The sequence below is a fragment of the Coregonus lavaretus genome (genome assembly GCF_964263955.1).
Source record: "Coregonus lavaretus genome assembly, chromosome: 4".
Lineage (NCBI taxonomy): Eukaryota > Metazoa > Chordata > Actinopteri > Salmoniformes > Salmonidae > Coregonus > Coregonus lavaretus.
Window position 1 is genome coordinate 75,921,250 of NC_139991.1, and position 25,796 is coordinate 75,947,045.

Here is a 25,796-nt window from a genome sequence, read left to right on the forward strand (position 1 = left end):
CACAGCAGTTTGATACCTTACAAAAATAACCTTAATGAGGACGACTTATGTACAGAGAGGACTGGATTATTGACGTGACGTTGTGTGAACAGTACAGGGAACCTCTTGTCTGACGTGTGAAAAGTACGGGAACCTCTTGTTTGAGATTGTGTGAACACTACAGGGAACCTCTTGTTTGAGATTGTGTGAACACTACAGGGAACCACTTGTCTGTATTCTGTCGAGGTTGAGAAACTGAAGCGTGAGTTTGGGATCTCACCCAAAAGGGATTTGTAATGATCGAGTTTGACACACTTGGTCTCGTTGTGACGGCAGGTAGCCTAGTGGTTAGAGCGTTGGCCCAGTAACCGTAATATTGATTACTGCATTGTTGGGTTTAGAGCTTGCAAGAAAGGCATTTCACTGTACTTGTGCATGTGACATTAAAAACTTGAAACTTAATTGCTCCAGGTTCGCCGTCAATCATGGCAGGCCCTGGCCGGGACCCCACTCTCTGAGGGTGTCTCAGGGGGAGTGGGATATGCAAGAAAACACATCTCCATTTCACACCACACACTGTACAGGTTACACATTTGTGCTTGTGTGAAACAGGACACATACAGTGAGGGGGAAAAAGTATTTGATCCCCTGCTGATTTTGTACGTTTGCCCACTGACAAAGACATGATCAGTCTATAATTTTAATGGTAGGTTTATTTGAACAGTGAGAGACAGAATAACAACAAAAAAATCCAGAAAAACGCATGTCAAAAATGTTATAAATTGATTTGCATTTTAATGAGGGAAATAAGTATTTGACCCTTCTGCAAAACATGAATTAGTACTGTGTGGCAAAACCCTTGTTGGCAATCACAGAGGTCAGATGTTTCTTGTAGTTGGCCACCAGGTTTGCACACATCTCAGGAGGGATTTTGTCCCACTCCTCTTTGCAGATATTCTCCAAGTCATTAAGGTTTCGAGGCTGACGTTTGGCAACTCGAACCTTCAGCTCCATCCACAGATTTTCTATGGGATTAAGGTCTGGAGACTGGCTAGGCCACTCCAGGACCTTAATGTGCGTATTCTTAAACCACTCCTTTGTTGCCTTGGCCGTGTGTTTTGGGTCATTGTCATGCTGGAATACCCATCCACGACCCATTTTCAATGCCCTGGCTGAGGGAAGGAGGTTCTCACCCAAGATTTGACGGTACATGGCCCCGTCCATCGTCCCTTTGATGCGGTGAAGTTGTCCTGTCCCCTTAGCAGAAAAACACCCCCAAAGCATAATGTTTCCACCTCCATGTTTGACGGTGGGGATGGTGTTCTTGGGGTCATAGGCAGCATTCCTCCTCCTCCAAACACAGCGAGTTGAGTTGATGCCAAAGAGATCCATTTTGGTCTCATCTGACCACAACACTTTCACCCAGTTCTCCTCTGAATCATTCAGATGTTCATTGGCAAACTTCAGACGGCCCTGTATATGTGCTTTCTTAAGCAGGGGGACCTTGCGCTGCAGGATTTCAGTCCTTCACGGCGTAGTGTGTTACCAATTGTTTTCTTGGTGACTATGGTCCCAGCTGCCTTGAGATCATTGACAAGATCCTCCCGTGTAGTTCTGGGCTGATTCCTCACCGTTTTCATGATCATTGCAACTCCACGAGGTGAAATCTTGCATGGAGCCCCAGGCCGTGGGAGATTGACAGTTATTTTGTGTTTCATCCCTTTGCGAATAATCGCACCAACTGTTGTCAACTTCTCACCAAGCTGCTTGGCGATGGTCTTGTAGCCCATTCCAGCCTTGTGTAGGTCTACAATCTTGTCCCTGACATCCTTGGAGAACTCTTTGGTCTTGGCCATGGTGGAGAGTTTGGAATCTGATTGATTGATTGCTTCTGTGGACAGGTGTCTTTTATACAGGTAACAAGCTGAGATTAGGAGCACTCCCTTTAAGAGTGTGCTCCTAATCTCAGCTCGTTACCTGTATAAAAGACAATTGGGAGCCAGAAATCTCTCTGATTGAGAGGGGGTCAAATACTTATTTCCCTCATTAAAATGCAAATCAATTTATAACATTTTTTACATGCGTTTTTCTGGCCTTTTTTGTTGTTATTCTGTCTCTCACTGTTCAAATAAACCTACCATTCAAATTATAGACTGATCATTTCTTTGTCAGTGGGCAAACGTAAAAAATCAGCAGGGGATCAAATACTTTTTTCCCTCACTGTATATAACCCCTATTTGACCTCAAAATACTCAGAGCAATTGGACTCATAAGATCGCCCATCTGAATCAATGAAGCTGCAACGTTGTTCTTTACCCTCGTCCATCTTGCCTTAAAGCTCGGACTGCATGAAAGGAGATTATAATGGTTGTGAGAGGTTAACTGGGATTGTCGGGTGTCGTTTGGACGGTGGTTAGTTACGTAACCGGTGGGCCGTTTGTCCATAAAAAAATGTGTGTGTCTGCACTTTAAAAAGGTATCTTCACTGAACATATATTTTGATGGCGTACTTTTGGCAAGGCCCTTTCGATGGCATCACCATCACCTTTCAACTTCAGGTCTTCCCTTGCCCTCCTGCTGGTAAACAATAATACATCCATAGTGTCAACACCTCTGGGGGCATCCATAGTGTCAACACCTCTGGGGGCATCCATAGTGTCAACACCTCTGGGGGAGGTTGGATAGATTGGTTGACCCCATTCTCCCTAATGGTTCATTAGGACAAGCGATGAAGACTCCTTTCCAAGCACCTCTCCATCCTCCCCTTCCACTCCTCCCTCATCTTCCTCCCCTCCCTCTCCATCCTCCCCTCTCCCCCTTCCTCCCCTCCCTCTCCATCCTCCCCTCCCTCTCCCCCTTCCTCCCCTCCCTCTCCATCCTCTCCTTCCTCCCCTCCCTCTCCCCCCTCTCCATCCTCCCCTTCCTCCCCTCCCCTCCCTCTCCCCCTCTCCATCCTCCCCTCCCTCTCCATCTAACCCCTTCCTCCCCTCCCCTCCCTCTTCCTCCCCTCCCTCTCCATCCTCCCTCCCCTCCCTCTCCTTCCTCCCTCTCCTTCCTCCCCTCCCTCCACTTCCTCCGCTCCCTCTCCATCCTCCCCTCCCTCCCCTCCCTCTCCATCCTCCCCTCCCTCCCCTCCCTCTCCCCCTTCCTCCCCTCCCTCTCCATCTTCCCCTTCCTCCCCTCCCTCTCCTTCCTCCCCTCCCTCTCCATCCTCCCCTCCCTCCCCATCATCTCCATCCTCCCCTCCCTCCCCATCATCTCCATCCTCCCCTCCCTCCCCTCCCTCTCCAATTCTCCCCATCCTCTCCATCCTCCCCTTTCTCCCCTCCCTCTCCTCCCTCCCCTCCCTCTCCTCCCTCCCCTTCTGCTCCATCCTCCCCTTTCCTCTGTATCCTCCCCTTCGAACCCCATGACACTCACCCAGCCAGCCAGCCACCCCTCCCCAATAGAGAATTCCTCACAGTAGCTGAGCAGATCTGAAGTTGCCGCGAATCTCTGCTCTGCTGTGGAAATGAATGAGCTTCTTTGTTGGCTCAGTTGTTTCGCCAAAATAAAGACACTTGTTAGATCAAAATGACTTATGGTAAACTACAGGGAAATATATATCTTTCTAAATAAATAGTTGGTTTACCCTCCTGTAAATAATCTAGGCTTAAAATGTTGGCAGGAACGAAAACAAACTAGTAGCAATTTATTTTCCAGTAAGTGTTTTTGGATGGGGTCACCGGATATGAATTCCTGTGTCACTTTTCCTCAAAGTATAAAACTCAAAGCATCAGTACTAATAATATTGCATAACAGCCAGATAACCGTAGTGACTCGAAACCGTCAAAAAACGTTCTTTATGGAGATTTGCTATATGTATATTTATGAACAACAACAAAAAAAAACATAAAAATATTTCCCCTTTTTCACAACCAATGAATAAACTGTAATGCAAACTTCTCTCTTGGTTTCATTTGTCGGCAGCTGTAGAGCAACACAATGAAAGCCGGCACCATCACTTCTGCATTCGTTCAGCATATGTGCAAAGTCAGTGTCCGAAAGGCACAGGTCCTGTGTCTTTTTTAATTGCAATTGTTTCGCAAGCTCCTCAGAGGGAACTTGACTGCCCTGCTAGTTCAACGAGAAGGTAAACCATGTGGAACTGTGCCTCCAAAGAACGCTAGATGAGTTCTGCGAGAGGGCTTTGAACCCCTTGTGGGGGAAAAACACCACACTGGCCCTGTGAGCCATACAGAAGACAGCCATTGCACTTTTATGCTATATCTATATATTTATGTACGTAAAGAGATAAAGGAATCAAAAGAAAACAAAAGGACAGAAGCTGAAATGAATTGCACCTATTCTCAGGACAGAGGAAACGGGGGTCACGTTGGAGGAAATGCCCATTCAAAAAAAATAATAATAACAAAAGGTTTCCTGCGGTTGGTTCTCGCTCTGCGAACTGTGATCTTAGTGGAAGGTGTTGGGGTTGGGCCGGATCATCATGGACACTTTCTTCAGGGAGTAAGCGCCGCCGCGGAACTCGGCCCAGTAGACGCCGTCCTGGTAGCGGCTGCGGTAGTGGCCTCCCCGGTACCACACGCCGTTCAGATTGGAGTGAGCACAGGCATTATACCACCAGCCACCCTTCTGGTAATGGGCACAGTTACCTAAAAAAAAATGATGCAGTATGTAGTCAATGCAAAGTAGAGCTTTTAAGTGGCAAATCAATGTGTTTAAATGTTTTTATTTATTTTATTTTTTTATCAATAATCTCCGTATTTTACCCAAACCGTTTTCCATTTCTTATATAGTACAGTTGCTCTAAAGCTGAATACGTATTCCTCATAACAATGCTTTCAAAAGGCTTATACTTGTGCTGCCCAAATTCACACAGAGGACCTAGCTCTGCCCATGCGGTTTGATCAGAAATCAGTACAGTCTGTCCCACTGTGCAAACCCTCGGGTTAATACTCTTTGGCAAAGTCCCCCATAGGTGGTCTTTTAATATTTCCTTGTTCCCCTCATTCTCGGCTCTGAATTGTTTTTGCAGCGCTATAGCAACCTGGGACCATATCCACAAAGCATTCGAGAGTAAGAGTCCTGATCTAGGATCAGTCCATATAATCTGTTTCATTATGATCTAAATGGCTAAACTGATCCTAGATCATCAGTCCTACTCAGGGATTTTTCTGCAATTGAAGTCCTTTGGCAGGCCGCCTAAGCGTCCAAACAGTGTTCTATCTATCTATCTCTCTATATATCTATATTACATTTACATTTTAGTCATTTAGCAGACGCTCTTATCCAGAGTGACTTACAGTTAGTGAGTGCATACATTTTTCATACTATATATATATATATATATATATATATATATATATGAGCACGCTATTAATCACGTCTGCCTGGAAGACTTCTGAAGGACACTGAGAAATTAACAGGGATATTGGATTCGACCACGACCACGTCTGACCCAATGAATCAGAAGACTAAAGTGTGTGCCATAAATCTCAGAGTATGACACACAGTCTCCTGTTGATCTGCTGGTTATTGTGTATCCAATGAATCACTGTCTGTTACGGTAAACTGTTCCTCTGAGTAATAGCAGCAATCACCACAGGGTGTGTATTTCCTCTCTCACCTGTATACACGTCGTGATCCCTGTCCAGCGTGGTGAACTGCTTGCCGTTGTGCCACGTGAGGGAGTCCCCGGCGTTGCCATGGTAGCGACCCACTCTTAGTTTGTAGAAGTCTGCCTCTGCCTCGATACGGAAGCTGGCGTATTCGGCGAACGTCTTGCGTCCTGACCAGTCCTCCAGCATCACCAGAAGCTTGTAGTTGCCCTGGTTGGTCAGCCAATAGATGTTTTCAAGACCCAGCCAGTATTCGCCATCAATGTTACCAAAACCTTGCTGTGAGAGGGTAGAAGCAGGAGGGAGATGTTTTTATAATGCTGCAGATAAATCTAAATGCTCCGTTCAAAGGCGCCGACATTCATAGTGCCAGTCCACCCTCCCAAAACGCACACAATGTAGTCCACGCTTGTATACAGAGCTGTTGTTTCCCCCCTCAAAAACCGTTTTGCTTTAGAAAGCTCCTTATGCAGTAAATGCTTCCAGGACCACACATCTCCCGTTCACCCGTTTGTCAAAGATGGGAGAAGGGACTAAAGCATGTGCGCGACATGACTGGTATGATGTCAGGGAAAGAGTGGTGGCAGCATAATAACATGATGTGTCCTCTTCCCCAGAGGTCGCTGTGGGTCTGGGACTATAGATCCCATTAAACCACACATGGATTGAATCTGGAGGGAGCACTTTACCCTGCCAACTATGAGCCTGTCATTTTGTAATTTGTGTGTCTTAAGGTGCCTCGTTGCCAGAAGGGAGAGGGGGGTGGTGGGCTTGGAAATGTTTTGTGTTCTTGGACTCAACTTTAAAGGGGAAGGGGGGGAATTTATCCAAATAAGCCAGTCCGACCTCTGTGCCGCAGGATGTGAATCTCTAGCCGCTAAATGTATGACGACATTCTGGTTCAGACCCGTGGCAAATGGGGTAAACCACACTTCATGGATATTAGGACCTTAGATCACTGTAAGGCTCAAATCTCCCATAGATTTCTTATTTTTTATTTATTTAGTTTATTTTTAATATCGTTTCATGATATCTTGTGTGGACTGTTTGACAGCTTTGTGCTATCGAATGGTTGTGGAATTATTGGAGAAACTCAACAAATAACATTTTTGGGACGCTCCAGCTCCTATTTTTTTGAAAACAATACAGTTGCACAATCAAATGGAAATGTTGGAACTGAGAATAGATCCTAACTCACTTATTCAATGATTCACATGTGACCCTCAGAGAGTGAAACTCAAGGTATGACTTAAGGGAATTCTGCTCCGTATTTGATCACACGGTCGTCTTGGCATTGGTTTGGTTCTGTTGCTCGTGTCCAGTGAAGCTGTTTCTCGTCAATGTGCTTTTCATTAGTCCATGCAAGAGTTGTGTGTGTGTGTGTGTGTGTGGACCAATTCAATCAAACCCTGGACTCAAATGACCTTTGCTGTTTTTGTTTTTTACCAGTAACAATGAAGAGTAGTGAAATACTAGCCTATAGTATGATGGGGCTACCTGGCTGATACTAGCCTATAGTATGATGGGGCTACCTGGCTGATACTAGCCTATAGTGTGATGGGGCTACCTGGCTGATATTAGCCTATATGATGGGGCTACCTGGCTGATACTAGCCTATAGTATGATGGGGCTACCTGGCTGATACTAGCCTATAGTATGATGGGGCTACCTGGCTGATACTAGCCTATAGTGTGATGGGGCTACCTGGCTGATACTAGCCTATAGTGTGATGGGGCTACCTGGCTGATACTAGCCTATAGTATGATGGGGCTACCTGGCTGATATTAGCCTATATGATGGGGCTACCTGGCTGATATTAGCCTATATGATGGGGCTACCTGGCTGATACTAGCCTATAGTACGATGGGGCTACCTGGCTGATACTAGCCTATAGTATGATGGGGCTACCTGGCTGATGCTAGCCTATAGTATGATGGGGCTACCTGGCTGATATTAGCCTATATGATGGGGCTACCTGGCTGATATTAGCCTATATGATGGGGCTACCTGGCTGATATTAGCCTATATGATGGGGCTACCTGGCTGATATTAGCCTATATGATGGGGCTACCTGGCTGATATTAGCCTATAGTATGATGGGGCTACCTGGCTGATATTAGCCTATAGTATGATGGGGCTACCTGGCTGATACTAGCCTATAGTATGATGGGGCTACCTGGCTGATACTAGCCTATAGTACGATGGGGCTACCTGGCTGATATTAGCCTATAGTAAGTTGGGGCTACCTGGCTGATAATAGCCTATAGAAAGTTTGGGCTACCTGGCTGATTTTCATTAGAACCTCAATAACAAAGGTAGATCTAAAGGGAAGCAACTCCCCTTGTTGAAGGCTTCTAGTGGAGCTGTATTGTGATCCTTTAGTTTATCCTGTCTTGATTCATTCCCCCAGAAAGGAAAGCTATTTTCACTGCCTGTTCTATCTGGGCATTAAAACATGAATCTACTGTTCTACATAAGACAGCCACCTTCATGGGCATTTACCTTGTAGGTGTCCCAGTTCCTGAAGAAGTTGACTGAGCCGTCCTGGCGCCTCTGGATAACTGTCCAGCCGCCGGGGTCGTGGCTCTGGTCGCACCACACCTGCATCAACCGGTTGGCATTCTCAGGCTTGACCAGGTACATGCCACTGGTGGTGTGGCCCTCCTCTAGAGCCGCAAGGCAGTCCTTGAAAGGCCCTGCAAAGAGGTCATGATTTTAAAGTAGTGCCATGTGAACAAAGGACCAAGGGTGAAAGCTTTTGGTTAAACCCAGCTGGGTAATGTTTTCCATGGAATGATGTGGTCAACCATGGGTTGGTACAGGGTCCTATTGTTCTCTGGGTTTCCCCTTTTTAGTTATCAGAACCCTGATTTTGAAAGATTGAAGGGAAAGTTGTCTAGCTTACTCCACTCTCTCAACCCTCCAGCTGAGCTCAATCTCTTCCCACTTGCTTGAAACACACCCTGGAAACCTGTTCTCGTCCACTAAGCTGAGTATCTCCATAGGTGTAGCCCCTTATTGTGAGGTTCTACAGCTCTCTTAGAAATCCTGAGACTTTTTTTTTTTTTTTTTTGGTTGCTGGAAAAACTCTGTTGCAAGGCCTAGAATTGACGTTTGGCTGTAGTTGGGGGATGGGGGAATAGCTGCCGGTAGGCTGACGCAGGCCAAGAACAACACTGGCATGAGGGCTGCAGGGAGTGGTAGCACTTTAGTGGCAGGCTTACTTTAACAGTAGCCTGTAGATTATCAGGTACTCTAAAAGTTTCTCTCAATAGCACAGCTGTTTTAATATAATTTTATTGGGCATATGTTCCTTTTAGCCTGGCGATGCTGATTTCCTCTGCCTGAGTGCTGACTAAAGGAAAAAAAAAAAAAAAAAACTCTAATGTTGAGGTGTACTGGAAACTTAAATGACAAACCATCGTCTCATCATTCAGGAAGAAATATTTGACCAAACCTGCCACAGATGTGTCTCCACATGAGGTAAATGTCGGTGACTTTTACACGAGAAATGTCGAAAATGGCACAGCAGACCGCTGCAGCAATTGACATGACCCTGTATTCAGCCAGTTTTCTGGAGGTGTCATACTGTCCCTCCCCACCCTTCTAGATAGCAGTGTTTTATGCAAGCGTTGCTACCCAACGACATCATTTCCTGCTGGCTCTCAATGACCGTTTAGGGATGTTTCGGTTCAATCTGAGTGTTTTTATTATGACTAGCAGGATAGCGTGTGTGCAACAACTTCTAAGTGTTCAATTGATATTGGACAGGAGTACTGGGAATCCCACATAATGGTGTCTACTCAGTAATCTAGCAAAACATTTATATATATATATATATATATATATATATATATATATATATATATATATATATATATATATATATATATATATATATATATATATATATATATATATATATATAGTTAAAGTCCTCAGAGCATTCAGAAAACGGGACAAATGGAAATAATAAAAATGCCCCAGGCGCTAATGCGTCTCTCGCTCCTCACTGAATGAATGACAAATGGACGAGTGAGCGATAATTGTGCACGTTACTTAACAATTGAATTTTAAATTAGGCCTAACTGAATGATAAGGAGGGTGAAAATGTTGATTTTAATTTAGAAAGACAATAGTGTAATGACGAGTTTGTGTTATGCCTGTTTATCAGCGTTGGCGCTCATGTCTATAGCAAATCATTTGACCGCGTGTGCCTTGTGGGTTGATACCATGCTCTTTTACGTTTTACTTTGAAAAAAAAAAAGAAGCTGTTACGGGACTGTTTTATTTACTAAAACTCTATAACAAATCAGAGTTATTGTAAAGGAAACAAAAACATGCTACGTGTTGCAGTAGACCTTTTAGAATAATGTGAAACATATCCTTGACTCTATCCAGGTCGATCAGCGGGGGACGCAAACGATGCCAGGTCAGCCTGAGCAGCCGGACCATTCAAACTACACCTAAACTAATTTCACATCAAATAAGAGTCAGCCAATAGACGAGATTAAATTGACAATAGTCTGATTTACAATATTATCAGGTCGTACAATTGTACATCGTGTAATTGACAGATGCAGGGAAAGGAGCATCACTTTATCAAATCCTCCCTCAGAGTCACATGCAGGTAAAACCTTGTTGATTTCTATATAGTATCAGAAAGAGCATATTCTGCAGTTTCTATGACACTTTCTCAGAACTTACAAAATTCAAGAGGTGCCGCTCTATTTCCAAATGTAACTTTTTCCAAGGACATCTGCGCTATCCATGCGTTCAGCACATGACCGCTCACGCGGCAGCATTGCTCTGGATACTAAGCGCAAAGACTAGTAACATTATAAACGTAGAATATGCTTTTCTGTTTTCTTTTAAATACATTTTCTTATTTCCACAATGTTTCTTTAGACCGGCCAAAACAATATTATAATGGACTTCATTGTGGTGGACTTGAACTAGTGTTTTTTGTTTTTGTTTTTACTTACAGCCTAGAGGAACATAAACCAATGAACAGGCTATTATGGTCTTTGAAATAATCATTTTTTAGTATTCTAATGTTACCTAAGACCTTCATAAACACAACCAATTGATTATTCTATCCGATAGCATATATGAAATGTATTTATTAGTCTGTTAGAATGTTGACGCGTCATTGGCTGGAAGTATCGAAAATTGGCTCTAGGCCTACGTTCTTTCGCTAGGACACTTTTGTAGAATTATACAAAACACATCCTTAACTAATAAATAACTATTGTTATATTTTTCCATGGATATATTTCCACAAATATTTCTTCGTGCAATTCATGCTTTAGAATTGTCAATGTATTATTTATCAAGCCAAGGTGCTTATGTTTACCTTGAGGGTTGATAGTTCTCCTGAGTGGCGCAGTGGTCTAAGGCGCCGCATCGCAGTGCTAACTGTGCCACTAGAGATCCAGGCTCTGTCGCAGCCGGCCGCGACCGGGAGACTCATGGGCGGCGCACAATTGGCCCAGCGTCGTCCAGGGTAGGGGAGGGAATGGTCGGCAGGGATGTAGCTCAGTTGATAGAGCATGGTGTTGTATTCACTAACTGTAAGTCGCTCTGGATAAGAGCGTCTGCTAAATGACTAAAAATGTTTAAAAAAAAATTGATATGCATGTGATGCATAGTCTAAAGGGGACGCCCCAGCAACGTTCTCTAGCAGGTACCGATGGGCTAAAAAGGCCAGGCCGCTGCTAGTGTTAAAGGGGGTGGTTTATTTCATTACCAGACACTTTGACCAATCAGTGTAAGTCCTGATGTAACCACTTTTAAACCTGTCTCTCCACTATTTAGGAGAACACGGGGAACATTTAAAGGCCTGAGGTAATTCAAGCAGTAGTCAAGCTCTGCAGGAAGCTCACTGTCACCTGCTGCCAATGAAAACGGGCCAGACAAATGTAATTTGTCTCCTGTTTTTCTTTCCCCCCCCAGGTCATTGCGGATACACTCTGGTTCCTAGCACACAGATCTGAGCCTGTATTTACGAGCTGATGCTTCCTCTTTTCTTCCTCCTCCTCACGCTCTACTTTTAAAGTGATTTAATGGCCGCTGTGGAGAACTCCGGGTCGGACAGAAACTGAAGGCTGTAAGGACCATCACTCGGGGGAGTGGAAGCCTAAATGCAGGCATACGTCTGCATTTTGATATCTCCTAAGCAGTCTCTTGCTCCCAGCTTGTCGTCGATCAACTACAGCAGCAACCAATCAGGCTCTTGTAACTAACGGTTACTACACCTCTTTTCAGTGGCGTACCGTAGTTTTGCATAGCCCCCCTTTTTTGAGGATAGCTATCTTCCTGCAATTCCCCCCAAAATGCCCACAGGGCAACAAAAAAATCTATCATATCTCTCATATATGATTGATAGCCGTTCTGTGTTTGCTGTGCAGTGGGTCTCCCCCCACATCTCTCTCTCTCTCTCTCTCTCTCTCTCTCTCTCTCTCTCTGTCTCTCTCTCTGTCTCTCTCTCTGTCGCTCTCTCTCTCTCTCTCTCTCTCTCTCTGTCTCTCTCTCTCTCTCTCTCTGTCTCTGTCTCTGTCTCTGTCTCTCTCTCTCTCTCCCTGTGTACAACATCATTATAGTGGTAGCATTTGTAAAGGTAGAACAGTAGTAGTAATATAAATAGTTTTGCTATGGATTAAGCAGAGAAGGCAAAACCCACAAACATCTTTAAAATCTCTACAAATCTCTACAGGGCTGACTATGATCCCCGGGGCTATACTTTCCACAGAGGCGTAAAATATCCCGGAACCTGACAAATTATACTTTCCACAGAGGCGTAAAATATCCCAGAACCTGACAAATTATACTTTCCACAGAGGCGTAAAATATCCCAGAACCTGACAAATTATAGCTAATCCCTGAGATCCCAAACCCCTGTTTGGTCCCTCGTATCCTTTCCAATAATCCCCTTTTGGGGATGGCACTAAGAATACAGAGCCTGGCGTTGCCGTCGCTCCCCGTCACATGTCGCAGATTAGAGTCGGCCAGTGCCTGGGTCCAAAGATGATCTTCGGAATATTAATGATTGTATTATATGTTATAATATTAGCCTAATGATTGTACACGCCTGGGCTACAGTACGTTTTGTGACTGAATATTAATGATTGTACACTCGTACACAGCTGGGCTAAAGTACGTTTTGTGACTTGCATCATGACTCGCAATTACGAAAGTTGCCTTTGGAAGAGCAGGGAGAGCTATGAGGAATCTCTTTTTTAAAAATGTAATTCACTGTTTTGCAAGGTCTGCACTGAGAGGGTGTGTAATTTGTGTTAGCAGATTATTTTGAGTCAAGGGTGTTGCTGGAACATATGACAGCAATTCTGCTGTAGGTGTCCTTTTTTTTTTTTTTGGCCCAAAACAATCACTTTCCCAATCACACATTTTCTATTCCTCTGTTCCTAAGTATTAGTTTTGACCTTGCGGCAGACTTGCCCACCTGTTGCATAGCAACGGAACACTCAACATACTCCTGAACGCCCCACGGCTTCCACATAGTGATGAAAAGCGACATCCCAACACAGCTCTTCCCTAAGTGGACGCTGAAACGTACGTGTTGAGTGCTCAAATTTGTTTGCAAGCTTTTTTGGACAGGGGCCAAGCCAATCTGCCCAATTTCAGGTGTTGGAGACACTCCACAGCACCTGTCAAACAGAAGCTACCGAGAGGATCTTAAGCCATGTGGAATGCTGCCACCATTTTTAATCAAATCACCTGTACAGTGTGGATCTCCCGGTTGTCAAAAACTCAGGGTTGATTGAGGCTTATGCACTGAGGCAATGCTGTGCATGCTTCTGAGACAATGCTGTGCATGCTGCTAACCCCTCAGCAGCCAGCGATAGCGTGTGGTTCTCCTCTCTGCACCCCCACCGTGAGATCCTTCTGTTCACTTAAAAACATGGTTATCCAGCCCTATGAAATTCATGGTCAGACACGGCGATCTTTAGATCCTGGTTTGGAATGAGCAGTCACAAGGAAGAGTGTGATATGTTTGCGGGGATGGTTTAAAGTTGGTTTTGCCTGTTCATTTCGGACTGTGTTCTTTTCAGAGGACATTTCAGACTCGTTACTCTTCTCAGCCTAATCCCCTTTTTAACATTTACATTACATTTTAGTCATTTAGCAGACGCTCTTATCCAGAGCGACTTACAGGAGCAATTAGGGTTAAGTGCCTTGCTCAAGGGCACATTAACATCATTTAGCAGACGCTCTTAGCCAGAGCGACTCACAAATTGGTGCGTTCACCCTATAGCCAGTGGGATAACCACTTTACAATTTGGTTATCCCACTGGCTAAGTGTATTGAAACATACGGACAGATTCGGACAATGCACGGCTCAATAAATATTGTTGAGGCGTGTTTAGATGGGCTGCTAGCCAATACCTTTTCCAGAGTCTCGCTGTGTATGTCTGTCAGCTTTTTTCCCCTGTCTTGAGGATTTGTGAGGAGTGAAAGTGATTTTGTTCTGTGTCGCAGCAGGATGGATAAATGTATCTCTCTTTATGCTCCTGTGACTGAGCGAAGTGTATTTTCTTTGGAATGCAGGAACTCTTTAGAGGTCTCCCCTTGGAGGGAGACACTTAAGAAAATATGTCTAGAACAATCTATGAGCCGTATAATTAATGTAACTATTATTTCCATAAATCTGCTGTGAGACCTCAGGAAGAGGATAACGGCACACTCCAAGGTAAAAAGTTAACATGTTTTCCCTTTTGGATTGACACATAGCTATGATCACGTGTACATAGGTGTAAGTTTATGGTCACATGGACATGGCGTACAGGTTTTGTCAGGAGTTCCCTTTGAGGATTATGACTGAATAAATGTTTCTTGAGCTTACTGACTTCTTGGACAAGTTGAATTACTGCTTCTGTCTAACCTCAATAATAACATCGACAAAGAGAGAGAAATGTTTCAGGTCAAAGATCAAAGGGGGAAGGTACTCACCTGAGGGCTTGTTTGTGGTGGACGGCTGGTGAGTGCCACTGGGCATGGTGGGCAGCGGAGGTGGCAGCGCTTTGGAATTCTGGTCACTCTGGATCTCGTTGGTGATCTGGTTGCTGCGGGTGTAGGTGGGCGGCTGGTAGGGTTTGCTAGCTACTGGCGGCGCTACCGGCCTCTGCTGCGGAGGTTGCTGTGGGACAACGGGGGGCTGGGGGCGAACAGGGCGAGACCTTTCTCTCTCCCCCCCGTACGAGTGGCCCCCTCGGCGGCAGTGCTGTTCCAGCTGCACGATGAGGGCGCTCTGGTTGCCGGCGAGGGTGGACAGGTGCTGGTACTTGTGCTCCAGGTCGCGGTAGCGCGAAGCCAGCCGACCCATCTCGGAGGTGTGGTTGAGCACGCGGTTCTCCAGCTGCGACACCTCCAGGGCATTGTCGCGCTTGCGGATGATCTCGTGCAGCAGCTGCATGTAGAGTTGCGTGACGCGGGCGTTCATGTTGCGGCTCTCCTTGCGCAGGAGCTTGACCTCGTTGACGATGCCTCCGTCCACTTCCACCAGCTGCTGCAGCGACTCCATCTGTCGCCGCTGCTTCTGAAGCTCGCCGTTCAGCAGCTCCAGCTCCTGTTTGTTGACCCGGTTCTCTAGGAGGCTGTCGGGCTCCTTGGAGTTGACGCAGATGGCGCCGGTTTGCTTTTGCTGGGGGACGATGAAGGTGTAGGAGCACTTGTCCACTTGCGAGGAGGCGTCAGCTGACACAGCACGCTTGGTGCGTCCAGCGTAGAGGAACTCCGGCTCCAGAACCTCGTCTATGCTCTCCAACTCCTCGGCCCCCACCTGCAGTGTGGAGCCGGGCCCGCAGACCAGCAGCAGCACCAGTGGAACAACCACAGGGGGAATCATACTGCAGCCCGTAGCGCCCTTACAAGAACGGTCTCTGTTTTGAAAGAGAAGAGCGAGGGAGAAAAATAATCAAGTCTGTTCCTCTCCCAACAGCATTCATTAACCACAGACATTTAGTGTAGACATGTATATCAAAGCAAAAGACAGTCCCAGTAAGTACACAGTCAAAGTTTTTTAGAGAAGTTTTGGTGAAAAGCCAAGCCCTGCTCATACTGCGGTTGTCTGACATTCATTGACACCCTCTGCATAGAAACAGTGACCAACACAAGGAGATTGTTTACGTTCCCCAGTCAGCACTCTCAGGTGTCCTACCCTTCGGCCGGATAAATCCAATTTTTGAACGGAGAAATGTAAACCAGTGGGTTTAATGCAGTCCTTCTCAAATAGTGGGGCGCGCCCCCCTGGGAGGGGGGGGGCTCGGAGCGATGCCGGGGGGGGGGGGGGCGTGTGACCCCGGGGAACATGCTTTTATTTTTCCGCAGGGAGTAGGTTTTTTTTGCACGGAACAAGAGCACACAGCACAGAGCAGGAGATATGAAGTGCAGATAACAAACCCTTAAGAGACACCATGGAAACATATTCAACAGGGATGAAAAGAAAGGCGGAGGGAGACGGAGATAATGAGACAAACGTAAGGCTCCCTAAAGCTAAGACGAGGAAATATGACGAAGCGTATGTAGCGCTTGGCTTCACTGTGACTACGGTGGGAGACGAGGAAAGACCGGTATGTTTACTGTGTCTAAAAATGTTGGCAGGGGACAGACAGCATGAAGCCAAATAAATGAAGGCGTCACTTAAAGACATTACAGCCCAATCACGCTGATAAAGCCGCTTCAGTTTTTTCAGCGAAAACGTGCCGAATATTGCCAACAATCGTCCCGCTTTGTGAATGCTACTTCAGTAAACCAGCGAGCTGTTAGCATCATATAAGGTGGCGTACCAAATTGCTCAGTGCAGAAAAACCCCACTCCATAGCAGAGGACCTGATACTGCCTGCAGCATTAGACATGGTCTCTGTCATGCTGGATGACGCAAGTGCTGCAAAAATAAAAACTATCCCTCTGTCCAATGACACTGTCGCCAGACGTATAAATGACATTGCCAACGATCTTAAAGAACAGCTGGTAGATAAACTCAAAGACAAATGTTTTGCCGTACAGTTCGATGAAGCAACTGACAGCAACAAAGACTGTTTGTTTATCGCTTATGTACGTTTTGACATGACAAACTCCCCGTGTAAGGATCTACTTTTTTTGTAAATATGTCAGAGACAGAGCCACAGCTGAAGAGCTATTCAAAATGCTGGACTGCTTCCTGACTGAGAATGGGCTAAAGTGGGAGAACTGCATTGGTGTTTGCAGTGATGGTGCACAGACCATGGCAGGGATGAGAAAAGGACTTCGGGCACTCATCAAGAAGGCCTCACCTAATGCTGAGTGGACACACTGTGTTATACACAGAGAAGCACTGGCATCAAGGCACCTTTCCTCTGAATTAAGTGAGGTTATGACTGACATTGTAGGTGTAATCAATTTTATAAAGACCAGACCACTAAAAACAAGAGTCTTCTCTGCTATCTGTGAGGAGATGGGAGCTGAACATCAAGCTGTGCTGTTTCACAGTGAAGCAAGGTGGCTGTCACGAGGAAAAGTCTTGTCCCGGGTTTTTGAGCTCAGAGAGCAGATAAGAATGTTTTCGGAGCAGGAGCACAAGTATGACCTCGCAGAAACATTTAGTGATGAGAACTTCCTGGCAAAGCTGGCCTACCTGAGTGACATATTTGGAAAGCTAAATGAACTAAATCTACAGCTTCAAGGGAAAGATAAACACCTCCCTCAGGTCACAGACAAGATCAGCTCTTTCACTCGAAAGCTTGCAATGTGTGGCAGGCGACTTGATGAAGGAAATACTGATTCATTCGAGAACCTGCATGAATTTGTTGACACTACTGACTATGATGCCACCTCAGTGATTCCATATATTAAGGAGCATATTGCATCACTGATGGGATTCTTTAAAAAGTACTTCCCTGAAAACAGTTCCCAATATGACTGGGTGAGAGATCCTTTCAATGCACCAGCTCCAACTGGTTTCAGCTCGACAGAGGAGGACCAGTTCATTGATATGACGTCTGACTCCACATTGAGACTGAGGTTCACATCACAGACACTGAGTGAATTCTGGCTGAGTGTAGAGAGGCAGTATCCACTCTTAGGACAGAGGGCCATGGGGCATTCTTCTTCCTTTTGCAACATCTTATCTTTGCGAGACTGGCTTCTCTGCTGTTGCTGCACTGAAGACCAAGTACAGGTCCCAGCTAAACATTGAGCAGGAGCTGAGAGTTGCAGTATCATGCTTCAAACCCTGCTTCGAAAAGCTGTGCACTGCAAAACGTGCTCATTGTAGCCATTAATCCTGACTTCCTCATTTTGATTTTTTTTAAATCAGCACATTGTTTTATTCATTTTTGTTTTATAGGTCAAAGGGTTTCATATATTGTACTCCTGCGTTAATGTTGCTGATCAATTTGAATGTATTATTATTTATTGATTATATTTTATTTTATTTTTCAGTATCAAATGGTCAAAAAATGTTTACAGTTTAAATAAGGATTGAAATTATTTTTTAATTTCTGGCAAATTGATGCACTTTAAGTCTTTTCTGTTACAGACTAAAAAAACAATGTTAATAAAGTTATTCTTTGTTGTAAGTTGATCTGTATTTCTTTCTTTTTTCTTTTTTTGTTTTCTTTAATGTTAATAAGGATACAATGTTATGCAGAGGTGTACTTATAACAATTTTATAGACAAATTATACTATTTACAGTCGCGGCGGAGAGTTGGCGGTGCGCGAAATGTTTACTTCTTCCTAGGGGAGTGGCGTAACAGAAAATAATTGAGAAGCACTGGTTTAATGGGAAGGCGTTTGGTTGAGGATGCACCAGTGGAACGTGTTCTACCACTCAAGGTCTGCTTCGCATCAGAGTATAAACACTTGTCGCATGAATTGAAATCCCCCGTCTCCTGGAGTCTCTGATCTACCTCTGGCATCAAAATATCCATTATCACTTGGAGTAATTAGCCAAAGAGCTCGATATATCGCCCAAAGGGTGTTTAGAAGGAATGTCTCTCTGTGTTTAGATCAACAAAAAGCTTGGCGCATGGCACAGGTAGAGCGTACAAGGTCATTCCCTACGAATCCTTTAGACCGTCTTCAAATCTACAACGCAAACTTTTGAATGTTGGAGCAAATCCTAGTTGTTTCTCACGTACAGACACACACACATAGTGGGCTTTAAGAGGTACCCGTCTGTCTACAGTGGGATTTAACCCAGGGGTGGATCGTTTAGGCTCAGTTGACGTCATGGTCGGGCACACGGCACGGCAGTGGGGAGTCCAATGGGCAGATTCTAGACAACCACATCCAGTATAAAGGTGGAACAGAATGGCGCCTCTGATCTGACAGCACAACCTAAGGATGTCTAAGGGTGTGTGGCACCTCCCAGTCTCTTCTCCTAAATGCGTAGAAACTCCATGCATTACTCTCAGTACTGATCAACTCTTATAAGAGAGCCACAATGTTGATTAGATTGTTGCTCTCCTTTACATTACATTTACATTTACATCATTTAGCAGACGCTCTTATCCAGAGCGACTTACAAATTGGTGCATTCACCTTATGATAGCCAGTGGGACAACCACTTAACAATATATCAAATTATTATTATCATTATTATTTAAATTATTTGGGGTGGGGTAGGGGGAGGGTAGAAGGATTACTTTTATCCTATCCCAGGTATTCCTTAAAGAGGTGGGGTTTCAAGTGTCTCCGGAAGGTGGTCAGTGACTCCGCTGTCCTGGCGTCGTGAGGGAGCTTGTTCCACCATTGGGGTGCCAGAGCAGCGAACAGTTTTGACTGGGCTGAGCGGGAACTGTGCTTCCGCAGAGGTAGGGGGGCCAGCAGGCCAGAGGTGGATGAACGCAATGCCCTCGTTTGGGTGTAGGGACTGATCAGAGCCTGAAAGTACGGAGGTGCCGTTTACAATGTTGATTAGGTTGTTGTTCTCCTTTACAATGTTGATTAGGTTGTTGCTCTCCTTTGCAATGTTGATTAGGTTGTTGTTCTCCTTTGCAATGTTGATTAGATTGTTGTTCTCCTTTACAATGTTGATTAGATTGTTGCTCCCATTTATCATCCTTGGCATATTGTCAGATATCAGAGTGCCCACCATGTTTTGATGATGTCACTATGCGGGTCAGAAACAGAAGAAAAGACTGGGCAACATTGGAATGTTCAGCAACACAATCGAGAACAGAACACAAGCGTGATCACCCCCTACTGTCAGTTGTTTAGGATGGTAAAGCATTAGTCTTGTGGCATTATATTTCCACTACTTTATAAGTTGACTGAATAGAACAGAAAATGGAACTTCAGTGTGTTTGTGTACTAAAGGAGTGTGATTACATTCAGAGAGTTACACTATATATACAAAAGTATGTGGACACCCCTTCAAATTAGTGGATTTGGCTATTTCAGCTGTATGTTGCTGACAGGTGTATAGAATTGAGCACACTGCCATGCAATCTCCATACACAAACATTGGCAGTAGAATGGCCTTACTGAAGAGCTCAGTGACTTTTAATGTGGCACCCTCATATGATTTTAGAAATGTCTGCCCTGCTAGAGCTGCCCCGGTCAACTGTAAGTGCTGTTATTGTGAAGTGGAAACGTCTAGGAGCAACAACGGCTCAGCCACGAAGTGGTAGGCCACACAAGCTCACAGAACGGGACCGCCGAGTGCTGTCCTCAGTTGCAACACTGACTACCGAGTTCCAAACTGCCTCCGGAAGCATCGTCAGCACAATAACTGTTCGTCTGGAGCAGTGGAAACGCGTTCTCTGGAGTGATTAATCACGACGGACGAATCTGGGTTTGGCAGATGCCGTGAGAACGCTACCTGTCAGAATGCATAGTGCCAACTGTAAAATTTGGTGGAGGAGGAATAATGATCTGGGACTGTTTTTCATGGTTCAGGCCCCTTAGTTCCAGTGAAGGGGAATCTTAACGCTACAGCATACAATGACATTCTAGACGATTCTGTGCTTCCAACTTTGTGGCAACAGTTTGGGGATTGCCCTTTCCTGTTTCAGCATGACAATGCCCCCGTGCACAAAGAGAGGTCCATACAGAAATGATTTGTTGACATTGGTGTTAAAGAACTTGACTGGCCTGCACAGAGTCCTGACTTCAACCCCATCGATCACCTTTGGGATGAATTGGAATGCTGACTGCGAGCCAGGCCTAATCGCCCAACATCAGTGCCTGACCTCACTAATGCTCGTGGCTGAATGGAAGCAAGATCCCACAGCAATGTTCCAACATCTAGTGGAAAGCCTTCCCTATAGCAGCAAAGGGGGGACCAACTCCATATTAATGCCCATGATTTTGAAATGAGATATATGTAGTGTATTTGGGATAGGTGACTTTCTTTACCTGGGTTAGGGATCACCACATTTGATTTGAGACTGGATTGGAAAGTTTTCACTCCATTGCTGTCATTTGCTGGGCATGGTCCCATTTATGAGTTACAGATGATGTGATGCACCTCCATATTTCTTGTGACACGTTGTCATTACAGGTGATTAATTTCAGCCTTATTACTTTTGAATTTACATCCCCAACCCACCTGCACCCATCTGTCCCTGATGGACTTGAACCTTGAATAGCAAGTCATATGGTGGAACAAGCTCACTCACGACGCCAGGACAGCGGAGTCACTCACCACCTTCCGGAGACACTTGAAACCCCACCTCTTTAAGGAATACCTGGGATAGGATAAAGTAATCCTTCTACCCCCCCTTACCCCACCCCAAAGAAAAAATATATATATATATATATATATATATATATATATATATATATATTGTAAAGTGGTTGTCCCACTGGCTATCATAAGATGAATGCACCAATTTGTAAGTCGCTCTGGATAAGAGCGTCTGCTAAATGACAAATGTAAATGTAAATATCAAATGGTTATGTCATCATGTCATTCCTTTTTAGTGTGACTTCACTATTTTCCATTTTAGTAGACTTTATAACCTACTGTAGATGGAAATTCTGTAGGGCCCTTGGCCAATTAAAAATGCCTAATAAGCTTTGCTTCAATTTAGTTTGCATTGTTGTGTGACACAATTAGACTTTTTAATGGAAGCATTTCTTGTTTGTTGTTTTATTGCTTTTGGCCAATTGCAACAGTTGGTTGTGGCCATGGTTACATATATAGTTTATAAGATAAAAAGTTGCATTCAAATTTTTGATTACCTTCCCTTGAGATAATGCAACGTGTGTGCTCTACCAGGCATGGTGAGGCCTTACAATCGTTTTCAACCTCCCTCGTCTGACTGCCCTGCCAGCGGGATAGGAATTACTTACAGTGAGGGGAAAAAAGTATTTGATCCCCTGCTGATTTTGTACGTTTGCCCACTGACAAAGAAATGATCAGTCTATAATTTGAATGGTAGGTTTATTTGAACAGTGAGAGACAGAATAACAACAAAAATATCTCGAAAAACGCATGTCAAAAATGTTATAAATTGATTTGCATTTTAATGAGGGAAATAAGTATTTGACCCCCTCTCAATCAGAAAGATTTCTGGCTCCCAGGTGTCTTTTATACAGGTAACGAGCTGAGATTAGGAGCACACTCTTAAAGGGAGTGCTCCTAATCTCAGCTTGTTACCTGTATAAAAGACACCTGTCCACAGAAGCAATCAATCAATCAGATTCCAAACTCTCCACCATGGCCAAGACCAAAGAGCTCTCCAAGGATGTCAGGGACAAGATTGTAGACCTACACAAGGCTGGAATGGGATACAAGACCATCGCCAAGCAGCTTGGTGAGAAGGTGACAACAGTTGGTGCGATTATTCGCAAATGGAAGAAACACAAAATAACTGTAAATCTCCCTCAGCCTGGGGCTCCATGCAAGATCTCACCTTGTGGAGTTGCAATGATCATGAGAACAGTGAGGAATCAGCCCAGAACTACACGGGAGGATCTTGTCAATGATCTCAAGGCAGCTGGGACCATAGTCACCAAGAAAACAATTGGTAGCGCTGTGAAGGACTGAAATCCTGCAGCGCCCGCAAGGTCCCCCTGCTCAAGAAAGCACATATACAGGGCCGTCTGAAGTTAGCCAATGAACATCTGAATGATTCAGAGGAGAACTGGGTGAAAGTGTTGTGGTCAGATGAGACCAAAATCGAGCTCTTTGGCATCAACTCAACTCGCCATGTTTGGAGGAGGAGGAATGCTGCCTATGACCCCAAGAACACCATCCCCACCGTCAAACATGGAGGTGGAAACATTATGCTTTGGGGGTGTTTTTCTGCTAAGGGGACAGGACACCTTCACCGCATCAAAGGGACGATGGACGGGGCCATGTACCGTCAAATCTTGGGTGAGAACCTCCTTCCCTCAGCCAGGGCATTGAAAATGGGTCGTGGATGGGTATTCCAGCATGACAATGACCCAAAACACACGGCCAAGGCAACAAAGGAGTGGCTCAAGAATACGCACATTAAGGTCCTGGAGTGGCCTAGCCAGTCTCCAAACCTTAATCCCATAGAAAATATGTGGAGGGAGCTGAAGGTTCGAGTTGCCAAACGTCAGCCTCGAAACCTTAATGACTTGGAGAAGATCTGCAAAGAGGAGTGGGACAAAATCCCTCCTGAGATGTGTGCATACCTGGTGGCCAACTACAAGAAACTTCTGACCTCTGTGATTGCCAACAAGGGTTTTGCCACCAAGTACTAATTCATGTTTTGCAGAGGGGTAAACATACTTATTTCCCTCATTAAAATGCAAATCAATTTATAACATTTTTGACATGCGTTTTTCTGGATTTTTTTGTTGTTATTCTGTCTCTCACTGTTCAAATAAACCTACCATTAAAAGTATAGACTGATCATGTCTTTGTCAGTGGGCAAACGTACAAAATCAGCAGGGGATCAAATACTTTTTTCCCTCACTGTAACTGCAGAACACAATTGTTCGTATTACCTTCTGTGGTGTGGGTCATTTACCTTCTGTATGTGTGGGTCTTCAGGGTATTTCAAGTGGGCTGCTCTCAGTCAGTGGCCATCAGAGGGACCCTTGTTTGGCTGCTAGTGGAAATGACTAGAGATCAGATATCACAAGGGTTAAAGGTCACAGTTCACTCAGGCAAATGTTTATAGCAAAACGACACGAGTCTCAATAACACTAGTGAAAAATATATGTATGTAAAAACATTTCATTTTGTAGAGTCAGTAAATATTTCACAATGCATTAATCACCATAAAATGTGAAATTATCGCCGAATCACCATTACCTTTTGAAAGTGTATTGAAATTTAACAAGGCCTATAAATCATTGAGCTTTAAGCGACCTACACCCGTTATGTGCCGTTCAAAATACCTCCAAATTCAACCGTGTTCTAATAAATAAAAAAACTCCTGCCTTTTGGCTTAATATTGCTTACTTCATCGATCTCGATTCTGTTTAACAGGCTGTATTTACTCTGCCCTCTACCAACGAGGATCTATTATATTAAAGATAGCCGAGTGACCGCTCTAACAATGGAAATGCATGTCCTCAATGATAGAAGGTGGGTGTGATCAGGTGGAACCATTCTAGCCAATGAGAGGGCAGATACACTTGTGAACAGGCACAACTAAGTCGTTTTTCTCAAAGTTGACGGAATGCCACGTGCATCCACTTATAGCAGTACATTTGTAACAGCCTAAAAATTATGAAACTTCTATTCAATCAAATAAGCCTCACTTGATTCAACACTCTCTCATAGACCTCCATACAAAAAAGGACTTATCTCACGCGGACAGATTTTGGCCAGAGTAAATCCTCTTGCTTAATCTCTTCCTCACTGCCTCTACCTGGTTAACAGGTTATATTTACTTTGCCCTCTACCTAACCCTCTACCTAGTCAATGACCACAAGGAGAGCCCCTAAAGGTGTCCGCATGCTTCCTAGACGAAACAGTTCGGTAGAGTTTGTGCATATATTATGACATTTTTTGAAGAAAAAAAAATCGTTTTGGACTTCAGTGAGTTTTTTTGGGGGGCTGTTCGGGCACACATCTTTTCTGGAGGCAAGCCAAAGTTCATAACCGAAAGTCTACACCCCTTCGTCAGTGATTGGTCAACGGTAGGGATTCTTCAATAAAGTCTTTGTCATTCAACAAAACTTGTTTTCATGGAAATTCCTTCATTGAAAAATACTGCACCAAACATCTGTTGATAAATTACTAAGATCTCTTTGGCAAAAACATCAAAATCAAAGACAGATTTCTTGAGTTACTTTAGATTAATACTAACTATTTTGAGGAAGTGTATACTGGCTACAGATTCTCAAAATCAACAAACAGTACTTTTGCCATTAAAAAAAAAATACCATAAAATTAAGCAAAGGTCTTTTAAGGGAGTGTGCGATCCGAACTGATGCCTGGTCGTCCTGTAGGGAGACCGTGTACGACTTCCAACCTCGGACCTCATCGCTCGACCCCTCTGTCAGGGTCTCTGTTAAACTGTGTTCCAAAACGTCTGTCAGGGTCTCTGTTAAACTGTGTTCCAAAACGTCTGTCAGGGTCTCTGTTAAACGTGTTCCAAAACGTCTGTCAGGGTCTCTGTTAAACTCTGTTCCAAAACGTCTGTCAGGGTCTCTCCCAAACCACACCAGAGCTTTCACATTCATGACCTTTTTGGGGGGGGGGGGGGGGTTTGAAAGCGTTTTAAGTTTTCACTCTGCCGCGGTGCATCAGTAAAGTTGGGGTTTTGCTGTGCCCGCCCGGGACGTACGAGAGAAAAGAATGCAAATAGACTCCAGTGGAATTGGACAAGGGAGTTTTCCTAAAAACAAGATATTATGAAGTAATGGTCAATTAGCCATTTTTCCCCTTCTCTGCTTGGTGATTTTGCCGGTGCGTTCGTGTGTCTGTTTGGTGATTTTGCCGGTGCGTTTGTGTGTCTGTTTGGTGATTTTGCCGGTGCGTTCGTGTGTCTGTTTGGTGATTTTGCCGGTGCGTTTGTGTGTGTTAATAACTACGTTGGCGCCTCCGTGTCATACTCACAACGCTACAGGCTCATGTCTCCTCATACGTTTAACACGCACACCCAATGCAAACCTAGCGACCCCACCTTTATCCAAACGGGACAGAATCCCTCCACCCATCCCCCTTTTTATAGTGTCCATTCGGGGGCTCTTAGACTCTTATGGGAACACTACTAATAGCCCACTGCCCAACCTACGTCAGAAGAAGAAGATCTGTTATCGGC

The 25,796-nt window shown here is 44.6% G+C and overlaps 2 protein-coding genes across 2 annotated transcripts in view; one reads left to right on the forward strand and one right to left on the reverse strand.

Annotated features, from left to right (window-relative positions):
- The window catches only part of LOC311127541 (ras-specific guanine nucleotide-releasing factor RalGPS1-like), a gene marked incomplete at its 5' end in the record, with an annotated part of 281,489 nt that overhangs the window by 77,596 nt on the left and 178,097 nt on the right, over window positions 1-25,796 (forward strand).
- On the reverse strand, window positions 3,642-23,644 carry LOC311128130 (angiopoietin-related protein 2-like). Its single transcript, XM_084160106.1, has 5 exons — window positions 23,550-23,644; window positions 14,571-15,499; window positions 8,103-8,296; window positions 5,609-5,879; window positions 3,642-4,634 (listed from the first exon to the last, which is right to left on the reverse strand). The coding sequence occupies exons 2-5, from the start codon at window positions 15,463-15,465 to the stop codon at window positions 4,435-4,437; spliced, it is 1,560 nt and encodes a 519-aa protein (XP_084016232.1). The 5' UTR covers window positions 15,466-15,499; window positions 23,550-23,644; the 3' UTR covers window positions 3,642-4,434.

What these genes read in the sequence shown, in the direction of transcription:
- LOC311128130 (XM_084160106.1), bottom strand. Translation starts at nt 15,465, where the DNA reads ATGATTCCCCCTGTGGTTGTTCCACTGGTGCTGCTGCTGGTCTGCGGG. An exon ending in GGAACTGGGACACCTACAAG is followed by an intron (nt 5,880 to 8,102) that starts GTAAATGCCCAT and finishes ACCCTCTCACAG; the next exon opens with CAAGGTTTTGGTAACATTGA. An exon ending in GGATCACGACGTGTATACAG is followed by an intron (nt 4,635 to 5,608) that starts GTGAGAGAGGAA and finishes ATTTTTTTTTAG; the next exon opens with GTAACTGTGCCCATTACCAG.